Source organism: Struthio camelus, chromosome 5, assembly GCF_040807025.1.
Source record: "Struthio camelus isolate bStrCam1 chromosome 5, bStrCam1.hap1, whole genome shotgun sequence".
NCBI classification, from domain to species: Eukaryota; Metazoa; Chordata; class Aves; order Struthioniformes; family Struthionidae; genus Struthio; species Struthio camelus.
This window is the reverse complement of record NC_090946.1, coordinates 20,919,487-20,932,779: the sequence shown is the minus strand read 5'-3', so window position 1 is coordinate 20,932,779 and position 13,293 is coordinate 20,919,487. Positions and strand designations below refer to the sequence as shown.

The 13,293-nt window shown below is 37.3% G+C and overlaps 1 protein-coding gene across 10 annotated transcripts in view; it reads right to left on the bottom strand.

Moving 5' to 3' along the window:
- Nucleotides 1-13,293, bottom strand: part of PLEKHA7 (pleckstrin homology domain containing A7) — a 158,249-nt gene that overhangs the window by 33,175 nt on the left and 111,781 nt on the right. For all 10 annotated transcript variants that reach the window (XM_068944926.1, XM_068944927.1, XM_068944930.1 and 7 more), the window contains 4 exons: nucleotides 12,648-12,826; nucleotides 10,069-10,554; nucleotides 4,012-4,537; nucleotides 1,732-1,818 (listed from right to left, as the gene is read on the bottom strand). In XM_068944926.1, the coding sequence (XP_068801027.1) occupies nucleotides 1,732-1,818; nucleotides 4,012-4,537; nucleotides 10,069-10,554; nucleotides 12,648-12,826 (1,278 nt within the window). The remainder of the gene's footprint in view (nucleotides 1-1,731; nucleotides 1,819-4,011; nucleotides 4,538-10,068; nucleotides 10,555-12,647; nucleotides 12,827-13,293) is intronic.

Sequence of the window (13,293 nt, the reverse complement as noted above, 5' to 3'; positions counted from 1 at the left end):
GTGATAACATTCAACCTGATCCCGATTTTTCACTGTCTCAATAACTACTATTGGCCTAACCTACATTCAGCTAGCAAGATCTTCATTACAGTCACTTGAAGAAAAGCATGCTTGGCAGTCATAATGAAGTTATTTCTTCTTCTTTTTCAAAAGATGTATTTTGTATTAAGCAACAAAATAAAACTTAACTGTTGCAAGTGTGCTTTGTTATTAGCCAAAGCACCTAGAATCTTTGCTGCTATTTTGTCCTAATTTTATATCCTGGGTTTATCAAACAGCAGAATAAGAGAAAAACACAACTATACCTTTCTCAAGTTTTGAGCCAATGTGTATTCAAAAAAGAAAAGAAAAACCACATGTGACTTAAAAGCAATACATTACACTTGCATTTCTTTAGAGGTGTTCACTTATGATTCTCATCCAGTGACCCTGTAAGACTGGCAGAGGACTTGACTAGGAAATATGCCCATTTTTATGGAAAAATCTCTACTACTATAACCCAGTTTAGTGCAATTGTTCTATAGGTAAGGTAAACAGGGAATTTAAATTCTTATTTAAAAAAAAAAAAAACACCCTTGAATATTAGGCCAATATAAAGCCTTCATCAATTCCAAGAAGAATCACATTTTATTCCTAGATGGCTCAATTTTTGAGGATCTAATACAAATCAAACAGCTCTACAGCTACTTTTCTGTTTCTTCTTACACTTAACAAGCCTCCTACATCAGTGCAATCAAGAGTACTGCTAATGATTTCATGATTTAAGATGTCCATGAGCTTTTATGAACTGACGTTCACCTGCAGAACTGACACAGTTAGAAGCTCATATGAACGTACAAAGTGGCTGATGCATTTGAGTTTGCAGCTGACACAGCATGTGGTAAAGGGAGCCAATTCCATCATGAAAGCAGCACAGAGAAATGCTTTTGCTTTAGAATGAACATATCTGCAATTTATTTAACCCACTTTTCTGAAGATGCAGCATTTTCACAAACAGTATAAAAAGGAAAAATATAACACTGAAACATATGCACTGGTGCCCTATAGCTTATTTTTTATAGCAAATATAATAGCAAAGAAAAATCATAAACAATCTGGGAATTGTAGAATACCAAAGAATGGGTAAGAAAGCACAGACTCAAGCATGCCACTGATGAAGCATCTGCAGAGTCACAAAATGTCATACGGCACAGATGACCAAGCAGCAGCTGACCTGATAGGTGGAGTTAGTTGGCAAGTGCTGCAGTAATTGTGCAATTGTGTAATTTCGTATACTAGCCAACTTAGCCTGATGTCTCCTTAATCGAATGAGAAGCAATGTTAGCTCTTCAGGCTGCAGGTATTTAGACACATTGCAAAGAGGAAATTAGCAGTCTTCAGGGAGAGTAACTGTAATTACATTTTTCACCTCAGTGCCCAGAAAGCAATTACTTGACATGATTAAGCAATTATTTCATTAACTCTGCATTCGGTCAAATAAACACAATACAAAGTTGAGTCTTTTAATAAACTACGGAAGTCTACAAACAGCTCACTCCTGTTCACACTGCAGGTGACAACAAAACTCCTACAGACTCTACTGGGAGCTGGATAAGACTGTTTCACATTCAAGTTGTTTCGATTTTAACTAATAAAGAAAAATACAACAACTAAGGCACGAGCAGGATTTGAAGTCTTAGCCCCAATACTAATAATGACAGAAAAGGCAAAGAAATCAATCTTTCAACTTACCGACTTGCCATGCAAACTGGGTGCGCTTACAGTATGGGTCATGTAGCCCATAGCTGGCATAGAGCGTCGATCAGCGTGGGTTGAGCTCTGTAAGAAGCCACAGCCAGAATTGTGAGGATTGTCTCGAGAGCGAGAGGTGTGTTTTACTGGAGGGAAAATTCAGGAGATGCATCTCTGCCACAAGTTTTCTATCTGAATTCCAGGCATGCTTAGATGAGGACTACCTTCATGAGCCAGGCAGATACATCAATGATCAAGTAAAATGTATAAACGAATACATGCAAATTTAAGAACTGCCAAGCTGGACAGATCAACGGATTCTGGCAACACAAGGCGCTTCAGAAGAATGTGCAAAGCAGTTTCCAGTAGGTAAAAAATATTCATAAAGAGTTTGGGGTTCCCCCCCCCCCCACTATCTAATGTCTCCCAGAGAAAGGCTGGCTGGTTTATGCCGGTAAACAGAAGGTTTACACTACACTAAGAAGTATGAATGCCCTCTTTTAGTCGTGGAACAGTTCACCGCTATTAAGCTACTGACGTGAGTGACACCTTGTAGCAACGAATCCAGTTAACGCTAGGTTTTATTAAATAATCATATTTGATCTGTCCCTTTCTGCTTATAATGAAACCCTATTTCATATATATTCTTTCAAGTTTCACATTTCCCTTAATGCCAAACTTTTATTGCTGTCTTCAAGACAGACTGTCTCACATTTGCACTGAATGCTGCTTTGTTCCCTCGCATGCCTTTTTTTCTTTTTTATTTTTATTTTTAAAGTGTAACTGGATGGAATTGAAATAAAGCATTCCAGGGAAGAGGGAGTATCACAGATTTCTGTGATTTATACAGCTAAATGTATAATGATGCTCTGTGTTTACATATAAAAACATGAATATTTTTCCTCTGGAAATTTTAGGAAAATTGATTTTTTTCCCCCACATATTGGTAACATCAATGTGACATAAAAATAATTTTATGAGTAAAATTTATGCAGCTACATTAGCAGTATTTAGAAAAAATTTATGAAGCTACATTTATGCAGCTACATTAGCCTTCCCCTAAGGAAGGGAAAAAACGGCTGTACATCCCTTTACAGGGGAAGTAACGCTCCTTCAAGCTGCACATGGAGAAACCAACATCTTTTGTAACATAACTAGGAGTGACTTTTTTATTATTTATTGTATATTTATTTTAAATAATTAAATAATAATAAAGAGTTTCCAGTGCTGAATATCACTAGATATTTCATCCTTTGATACAATATATATCTATAAATGCTGAAAGATGTCCAACAACTAACCTGAAGGAAAAGTCTGCGGAGGGGCTACACAGCATACATATCAGGAGAAATGTCAAGTGTACATGAAGCTGACATGCAACCTAAATTCCTGTTCCCGAATCCGCGTTGGAGCTGTGAATTTACAAAACTCTTTCTTTACAAATGCTTTCTCCCAGCAGAGCCCATGGTTGAGGTGAATAAAGGGGCTTTCATTTCTAGTTATTCCAGTGTAAGAGCTACCAAGAGAAGCACGTTCTGCATTGATTCAGTCCTGAGTTTCCCTCATTTCCTTAGGCAAGGAGAGCCATGTGGAGTACTGAGTGGGGGAAACCTCTATCATCTCTGAATAAGAAGGTACAACAGTGCCTATAATAAACCCCACTGAAATGTTGCAGAAGGTTAACGGTTCAGACTCGCGCTATTTGGTGTTGGCTAGTCCAGTGCTAACGACGCTGCAAAGGGAGGGATCTTGCTTGAACTGCCACAGGAACGAAAAATTTTTATGCTTTTAGCCAGTGGACAATAACTAACAACTGCATCAGCTGTAACACCAACTATACTAGCAAAAGGTGTAGAGAAAGTGAATAGAGCAAGCACCTAATACCACTGCCCTCAGTAAAGAAACAAGGAAGAATTCATCCTGCTGCATTTTATATTCTTGTCTATCCACCGTATGACTATGTGCGCTATACATTAAAATCTTAGAAACTTTAATTTCTATGTTTTTATTTGTATATATACCCTTCCACAATTTTAGAATAAAAACATTCCAAATCAGTATCATCTGCCACCAATCTTCCTTTCTAAACCAACAGAAATAAATAAATCTGCAATGATCAGAAAGATTCAAGTTTTAAGAAGAACTGATTGTATTAACTTTTAAAACTTCCAGGATCTTTCATACACAAGGAAGGATGCAGTGAAAATGACTAAATTAAGTAACTGATGTATGACAGTACTTACAAAATAGTTTGTAATTACTGTCATACTCTATACAAACCTTTATAGCTTGATTTCGAATCTTCCTGGGTGATCCAGCAAAAGGAATTTCTACGGTTTGTCTCTCGTCCGATGGTTTAACTGTGAGCCTCTCTGCAGGAGTGTGTGGTCTCCTTAGAGGAAAGCTTTTTGGGGGTCCAGGCGGAGGAATATCAGATGGAGATGGTGGAACAGATATTGATCGTGGAACATCCAATGAACTTTTTGACTTTCCACGATCAACAAAGTCTGAAAAGCCTACATAAAGTGGGGCAGTGGGGCTGCCATGTTTAAATTGCTGTCTCTGTTGCCACTCATACAGCTGCCAAACAGTTCCATCCTTATTTGCTTTTCTTTCCTCCTGTGACATCTTCAAGTGGCTAACGCGGTCTTGGGCGTATTTGTAGTCACTCGGCAAATTGCGGTTTGGTGGCGGTGGTGAACTCCCTGAAGGCTGCCTGGTGTTCTTTGGCAAGGTGTGATAGTTTTCAGGAAGAGACAGAGACGGATGGGGACCCTGACGTGTAAGAGTCTGATCTGAAGTGAGGCTGAAAAGGGGGGAAAAAAAGGTACGAGTTCAGCACATTTTTGAGTGAGAGTCACTGATATAAAAACCTCTTCTCACTACTTTAGCATAGGAGCTAAAAAAGACAAGATATAGGGATCTTTTAATAAGACTTTACAAAAATATTTTCAAAACAGTATTACTGAAATCAAATCTGCATAAAAACATTACACTATATTCATGTTAAGATTGGAATACTCTAAGCGGAGGCTTTTTGTTTAGTATCTAACCTAGAATGACCTGCTGGAAATAAAAACTTAAGGCACAGCTATATAATCTGAACTTAGAGCAAAAGGAATATCAAGAATATGAAGAAACGAATTATAGTTATGTTTAAGGCAAATCTGTAAATTAAAATTTTTATTTTTAATTAAAAGAAAACCTTGTCACCACTAGGTGGTGCAGCTGGAGAACAACAAATACACGCTCATTAAAAGAAATTAGCTTAAAACAGTACAAGAAGAAATCTGACCAGAGAATTAATATCTCATACACATTTTTGCTTCATTTACATGAACAAAAAAAAAAAAATTCAAGAAACAGCTCAAAATGTCTAAGTCACACTTCCACCTGTCCTAACACTACTGGTGGTTCTTCTACTGTTTTAAGTAGCACAAGGCTTTTGCAACAAAATTCTGGCAAACTCAATATAAAGAGAAGATGTTACATCCTAGCTTTAGTGGGGCATCCATAAGGCATCTTAAATTGTAGAAAAAGCAGTTTTGACACAAGGTATACTTAGCTTCCTTTCCTACTTTGAAATCAAAATCTTTCCACAGTCTGATGTGTAAAAATACGCTTGTCTAATTTCTGGTTCTCCAGTTAAACATATGGGGGGGGGGTTGTACTTGTAGTCACCAGCCCATTGTGATTCCATATCGCCAAACAGAACTATTCTGGTAGACTTGCCACAGAACAACAACACAAAAAACAAAATCAAGAAACTCACAGCACATTCCTCACTTCACTTGGTAGCTTCATTCTCTGCATGAGAATGAGACCTGGTGGTGTGGGAACTGCAGGAATTTCATGTAAAAGAAAGTACAAGATGAGAAGGAACGTCGTTGTTCAGCATCCAAGAACAACAGAAGCAGGGGGGTGAGAAGTATTATCAGTAACTGTCGTTCAATTGTTGCCTCTCCGTGTTTCTACTTGCAGGATTTGGCACTGCTGGTGCTGTCTCGAAAAATGGACGCTCCTGAGAAGATATGTAATTCCTTGTGTGAGAAAGCTCTACAATTGCCCTACTCCATATAGAGGACTACATCTTCATATAAGCACTGCTCTCTCGTACCACAGAAGCTTGATGTCACCCAGAATTCTACAATACAGGTAAGAGCAGGCAGGTAGTATGAACAGAGGCAACTCTGAAAGGCCAACATTTAGTGGTTAAGTAACCTCTTTTTTTTTTTTTTTTTTTTTAAAGGCCCGTACATGATTTATACAATGCTGTGGGAATATCTGAAGCACAGATCAGACAAGATAGATAGCGAACGGTATAGTTTTAGCTGAACATGAAGCAGCATGACTCAAATCTGTTATTTTAGCAAGATACTAAACCTAGGTAACATGCAATGAAATCCAGGGTTGCTGTTTTACAACTGTGGAAAAAATAACAGTTTCATCAGCTACGAAAAATGAATGATGAAACTGTCTTCCCAATCATAAGGGCCTCTCTTGTATACATTATTGTAGTATCCTAGAAGTGTTGGTTGGAAAAGACCTTTGGACATCCTCTAGTCCAACTTCCCATTTGAAGCAGGACTGTCACCAACACTGGCTTGGGTCAGCCATAGTTTTGTCTATCCCATCACGTTATATGTAATCTAATTGTATGTTCTGAACTGCCAATCCGTTCCATGTGAAAATTATAGCACTTGGTAGAAACACATTTCCTTTAGACAGGAAAAAGACTGGAGAAAGCTTGGAGCAAATAACACTTTCAAAGGCATATGAGACAGCCATGAAGCTAGGACAGAACCTTTTGTTGCCTTCACTGTGGAAAATAGAGAAAAGGGTTCCTCCATAACAAAGTCATTCCTTTACTCCAATTTAGATGCCCTCATGAAGGCATCACCAAACTCTCTTGAACGTTGCAAACTATGTGTATAGTTATTTCCTAATCAAAGGGTAACGCCTACAAATAAGAAGGGGCATAACTGTTAGTCAATTAAGTCAAAAAAGGAAATTAGAAAAAAATAAAATGCTACCAAAAAAAGAATGAAGTTGCAAATACACTAATTTGCAAAGGGAAAGTCACATTTAAAGCTGAATCTTAGAAATGACTGCCTAGATAGAAGCTAGCTGTTATTCCTCAGTATGTGAAATAGGAACAAACTAAGCTAAAGACTTTGAGGCTTGCAGCCAAGACTTTTCGCAGGTAGCATCTCCTATCACATAAGGTTTCATCCTTGAAAAGAATTTGTGTTATGTCAAAATATGCACTAAGACAACATACTGGGAAGGAACAGTGTCCTGAATGACTCTCAAATCAGTTCAGAACAGACCATGGACAATTGTTGTTCCTCACAGACCCAGAGTAATATGAACAAAAGCAGGTGTTCTTGAAACCTTCCTCTCTTGAACGATGAGGTAAAATGGATACATGAAAAGGAAAGCAGGTATCGAAGAGTGAAAAAATGGCCTGAGCTTAAATTATATGATGTATTTGCCATGGAAAGTATTCAGGATTGCACTGGGAGGCAACAACACAGAAGGTATTACAGAAAGGGAAGATAAATATTCCAAAGAAAAGCAAGACAATTACTGGAAACATGATGCCCATTCATGAGAATGCACAAAAGCTAACAAAGACGAGCAATGTTTCCTCCTTAACCAATTCAGGAAGGAGTAGAAAGTTCTGCACAACAAGAATAATTGTTTAGACATTGCACTTACAAGGAAAGGAAAATCCTCAATATGACTGCATTTAGTTGGGAAATACTAAGATTATATTTATCAGAATTAAGCAAACACACACACAAACAAACAAACTACAAAAAACTACCAGATTCATTTACAATTATGCAGTCACTATGTCTATCCAGGCACTGAAACCAGATCAAAGACTAGGACAAAAGGTGGTGACAGCTGATAGCTGACGGTCCTGACCTTTAGTTACTTAAAATCCCCTATCTGCCAAATGCCTTCTTCCAAACCTCCTTCCAGTTCTCTAGATTTCTCTCAAAAGCTGACATAACCCTTATCAAATAACTATTCCCCTACACTGAGAATAGAGGGAGTTCAGATGACTAGCTTGGACGTGACTACAGTGCACCTAACAGCTAATTGTCTAAGATGAATCTCAGCCTAAGTGACTGGCAGCTAACGTTCATTAGTTACCAAGCAGTTATGAGTGCCTTACAAAAGAGGAAACTAGAATATGTATCTGAAAGGTCCAAACAGCTATATAAAAAGTGCTCTCCTTACAGGTAATTACACAAATGGCTACTCTATTTGTGTGATGCCTCTAACTGAACGAGTTGTTTTCAGTTCGTCGGTAAGTGCTGCATCTTTATAAACCTGAGCCAGGAAACAACTCTGCACTTACGTTCAAAATCATAAAGCTTATAAACGAAGAACCTCGTAGGATTCAGAGCACTTTAGGTGGAGCAGTAAGAAATTAAGTGGTTCATTTATACTATATCCTATATATCTATATACTATGTCCTGAAATCAAGAACACATCTGACAACTATCATACCACTTCTATCCATCAGAGAAGCGCACTGCAACAAATTTGGCAGACTGTGAGAAGATGCCATAAAAAACCAAGCCATTAATCTTTGGGAAGGTAACATGGAATTTATCCTGAATACAGAGAAAGCAAAGGCATGTTTCAGGGAAATGCATGGAAAACAAGGTCAACGGAGCAAAACTAGAACACAAAGAAAGTCTTTAGGTAGAAAGAAAATTACAAAAATATCTATCAAGTTAGATTTTGGTGACATCACTACAGCTAACTCTTGCAAAGTTTCACTGAACACTTCACAGCTCTGGTTAGGTAGGTAACTGTTTTTATCTGGAACAAAAGATGGCAACCTGCAACAGCACTGTCTCAACACTATGCATGAAACATGCCTGAAGTTGACTTAGTGGAAAGAACAATTAGGAAAAAAGCAGCACATACTCTGATACGCATCAAGTCTGCTCACTGCCTATGCTTTTGATGAGTGTGTGTGGCAGGAGGGAACCTCAACAAATTTTCTTAAGCTCTTCTTAAATAGTTGCTCAGTATTATTTTAAAATGATATACCTGTGCATTCAAAAAGAAAGATGCTCAAGCTAATGCACCAAATGCTTCTTTTACTAATGTTGCACTCTTTCAGCAAGCATTGGTAGATATCCAATAAAAAATACACATATAAACTGACCCTAGCATTCTAAAAGAACATTAAGTATTACTGAAAAGCATAGAAGCTTCTCTAAGGGTACTTCCGGTGATGAGAAAGATTTTTTAAAAAGTACTTTCAAACAGAAATCACAAGTCTCCAATTTCTTACTGGATCCACGATGAGAAATATTAGTTTCAATAAGCCTTTACAAAAAAGTCCACTATACGTTCTCTCTGAACACCACACGCTCATGTCTCCAATGGCTCTATATCATAATTAGATTGTAACTAACACATGAGGTACTAATTCTGTAAGTTACTCATGTTTGAAAACGCCTCACATGCAGCACAGAGCCCAACTTCTTCCTATCACGAGGCACAAGGCGAGATCCTCCTGAACTGAAGTATATAGCCATCACTTCATTTTTTGCAACTGGTATATAATCCGATTGAACATTTTGAAAGGGAAGCAACCGCAAGATTTTAAAATCACAGTTCCACTGTGCATTCTCTCTCTTGGTATACTGTAATTTATGCAATTTACAGAGTTTGAAAAAGAAAAAGGGCATCCTGGAGACCATAGGAATATCTCAGAACTTCTCCATTAGCTATCTGAATATACAGAGACCTTTTGAGGTGTGATACATAGACACGACTTTGAATGCAGTGATCTGATATGCAAAAGTGAATGGGTGTGATAGAAAGGGGAATGGGAAAAAAGAAAAAAAGATTTTTAAAAAAATCAGCATTTTTTATTTTATACTTTGAAGTGGAAAACAAATGAATGTCTATACTTCACACTGCAGCTGTTTGTTTTACGAATAAGAGAGAACTGAGGGACACACTTCATTTTCTGGCTCTTCAATTTTAGTAAACTTCTAAGAAGTTTCAAGCATTCAAAATTACTTAAAAAAGTAAAAAATCCCACTAATCTGAGCTTTTACATTTGCAAATTGGTGACAACGTTAAAGGAACTGGATTAGTCTATTCCATATTGACTTTCCCATGAGATAAGCATCTAAAAATACTGCTCCGCACTGGAGGAGAACATTAGCCTTGTTACACACTGTCTCTGTAGAATATCATTGCCATTTGTTCTACGCATGTCACAAATAAATATTTTCCTATAGTTTAAGGACATTCTACTAGGCAGTCTGTTTAAAGATTGGCCTGTTACTAACCTCTTTGTATCTCCTTTTTGGACTTTTACCCAGTGCTCCACTTGAGCCATGTTACTTTTTCTTTGAATCTGTTTATCTGGATTTGTTCTGGGAACAAACCCTCTTTTATATGAGCTGGTACCATTCTGCTCCACTAGACCAGCGCTCTTATTTAATGAGCCAGGAAGCGTTCCATTCTTCTCAACTGGCTGAGGCTGAGCTACTTGGGACCGAGGTGCACTCATTAAATCCGGATATAACGGATCAGCTTCTGTTAATGCATGCTTGGCCTTTCCTTTCTTAGCTTCCAGAGTTTCTTTTCCATGGATATAACACTCCTCCTCCTCTTCTTCTCTTCTTATCTCTTCACGCTTACCATATCCAAATGTTTCCACTGATTTTTGATAACTTTCTTTTAAATCTGTAATCTCTGTCTTCACACGCTCTTTACAGGCATCCACGTGATTGGCTTGGGGAACAGCTTGCGGATCCACTTTTTCAGTTTCTCTGAAAAGAGAATATGTGCTGGTAACGAACACCACTTAACTGTGAAAAGTTGATGTGAATTCCTTAATATTTTAAAGGATTACACACAAAAGTAACTTTTCCAGGCTGTGATAATTTTCATAGAGATACGCTAAGATAGATGCGCTCAGTAACACTCAGCTGTTACCCCAGTTAGACAAGAGTTGTCTTTACACTGCTATCAAAGAAACAGCAATCTTTAATATGCATCTGTAAAAACAAACAGAAAATACTTACTTTGTACAACAGAAGTGTTCAGCTTGTGCAACACTGTCTATAAACAGCTATACACAAGAAAGATCTTCCTATCCTGGGAAATATTAAAAGCCAACAAAACAAAAAAAACCGTGCCAACTGTTCATTTCAAAGCCAAAAAAGCCTTTCAAGGCTTTTGTAGATGACTTAGGGATTGGTCATTTCAGGCCAAGGGGAGAGAACATCATCAAAATTTGGGTCAATACTATCACTGACCTGTGAATCTTTTATTTGGGAGGTATTCCTACCAAAAAACAAAAAAACCCCAAAAAACAAAAAACCAAAAATACCCCACCAACTCAGCAGAGCTCCTAATACATCCCAAGCAGAGTAGTTTGATTATTTGCCTCATCTCCTACATCTTTCAAAAATTCTACAGAATTCTTCTGATATTAGTTTAATCTTACAATGCACTATAACATCTCTAAGGGTATTACAAGTTCTAATGTTGCTTTTGAAAACTAACCAACTTCTCTTGCAACTTTCTCTCCTTATAGTCATAAGCTTCTCTACGTTTTTTCCCCGACAATAGAGTATCATTGATCTCCTAGTAGCACCTCCTCTTCCCTGAAACTAAGTTCAGCTTCTTTAACACTTTAAAGAAGGTAAATTCTGAGCAAGTTCCATGAAACAACTGTTTTTACTTCAGTCTATTTTAGTGTCGCCAAATGAACAGTCTACTTGGATTAAAGATATGGACTAATGCTTAATAATACACTAGGCCTCCCTGATTTTTCTTTCAATTACTCCTATCCTTAAAAAGGACATAAAGAAAAATACATAAAGGATTAAATGTTATTTGCAGCTGAAATTAAATCCAGAAGAAGAATCTTAATACAAAATCAGACAGGTATAACAGCGTCGAGAATTATTTAGGACAAGAAAATGCAAAGCTCTGGAATTGCTGTTGATCCTTTGCTTGTATTGTATCACAGATTTGCCAGAAGCAAGCACTAGTGCAAAGTACTCTGAGAAACTGCATCATGACAATTTAATCCTCAGAGCCCCAGGGTTAAAAGCAGGGTTTCCTCACAGTACAGAGTCTTCCTTTACAAGGGATAGTACGGAAAAAAAGCATATTCCCAAAGTGAAAACATGAAGGCTAAATCTGCTTTAAGGAAAAGAACAAACTGGAAGAATAAAGACACAGCTGAATTCGTTCACCTCTAGACCTAGGTAATACTGACGGACATCCTTCTTTTATAGCAGTGCTTTCTTCTACTTTGAGAAGAACACAGAACTCTTGCAGGTACTAAAGGCCAGGCAAGTAAGACAGAAAATTAGCAGATAATATCTGCATAAAAGAGTTAATAGCCTTAACTCTATGCACTTACTATCCACCCATCTTTAACATTCTTTTCCCTCTTACTAGCATTTTAATCCTAGTTCTAAACACTCATTTGAAACAATTCACCACCCTGTCTTTTCTCTTTTATCTATCTTCCTTAAGTCCACCACTTGGCTCTTGCAGGTATATGCAGGCATATGCAAAAATTGCAACAGTTTAACAGAAATCCCCTTCAAAAAGAAGGAACAAAAAAAAGAAATCCACGTTATCAAACGCGGGCATAAAATTTCCACATGGATACAAATATCGAGCCCTGGATACTATTAGTTAGCTTGTGTGAGTTGACCAATTTGCAACAGAATAAATAGTTGCAGAATCTACATTAAAAGGAATTATTTCTTTAAAATGGGAGCAAGTTCCACGCACGCATTTAAAAATATCATTTTTACAAATCACCACCATTCTGATTTTTGGCAAGCTTTTTTTTTTTTTTTTTTAAAAAAAAAACTAGGAGTTGGTATATTGAACTTGCCTTTTCAGTGAAGAGTGTGTTTGCATAAGGGCAGCTTGATTCATAGCCCGGATCCAGCCATTCATATCCTCTTGCGTATCTGCACTGAAGTAGTATGTCCGCATCCCTGAATGCTCTGCCTGAGAGCCAATAACAGAATTCTTATTATAAATATATGCCCTCATCCCTGTGTGAACAGCCTATGGAAGGGGGGAGAAAAAAGGAAAAAAGAAAAATCAAGCAGTGTTATCATTTTTTCCCCAGAAAATTTATTGCAGCTTTTCTTGATACCTTTAAAAGCATTATAGATTTTTAAGAGTGTTTTCTTGAATTTAGGGTAAAAGTATTACACTACAATTGGTTGCAGTGCAGCAAACTCAAACATAATAGTACTCTAATTTTTAGTTAAATTCCTTGACTTTTTCACACTATTAAGCTAACAGTGCAGTAATTTGTTTCTCATAGAAGGGGTTTTCAGCTTTACGTTTTCTCTTCGCTAACTGATGTTTCATTTGCTGTAAATACCATACAAAACAAATCAAAGAAAGTCTCACTGAGATATGCATAAGTGAGCCAATTTTCCCAGCTCATTTCACATATCAATATATTCAGCCAAAAAATGGACAAAAATCTTACAATTCAAGTAACTGAACTGCTTATTTAAGAA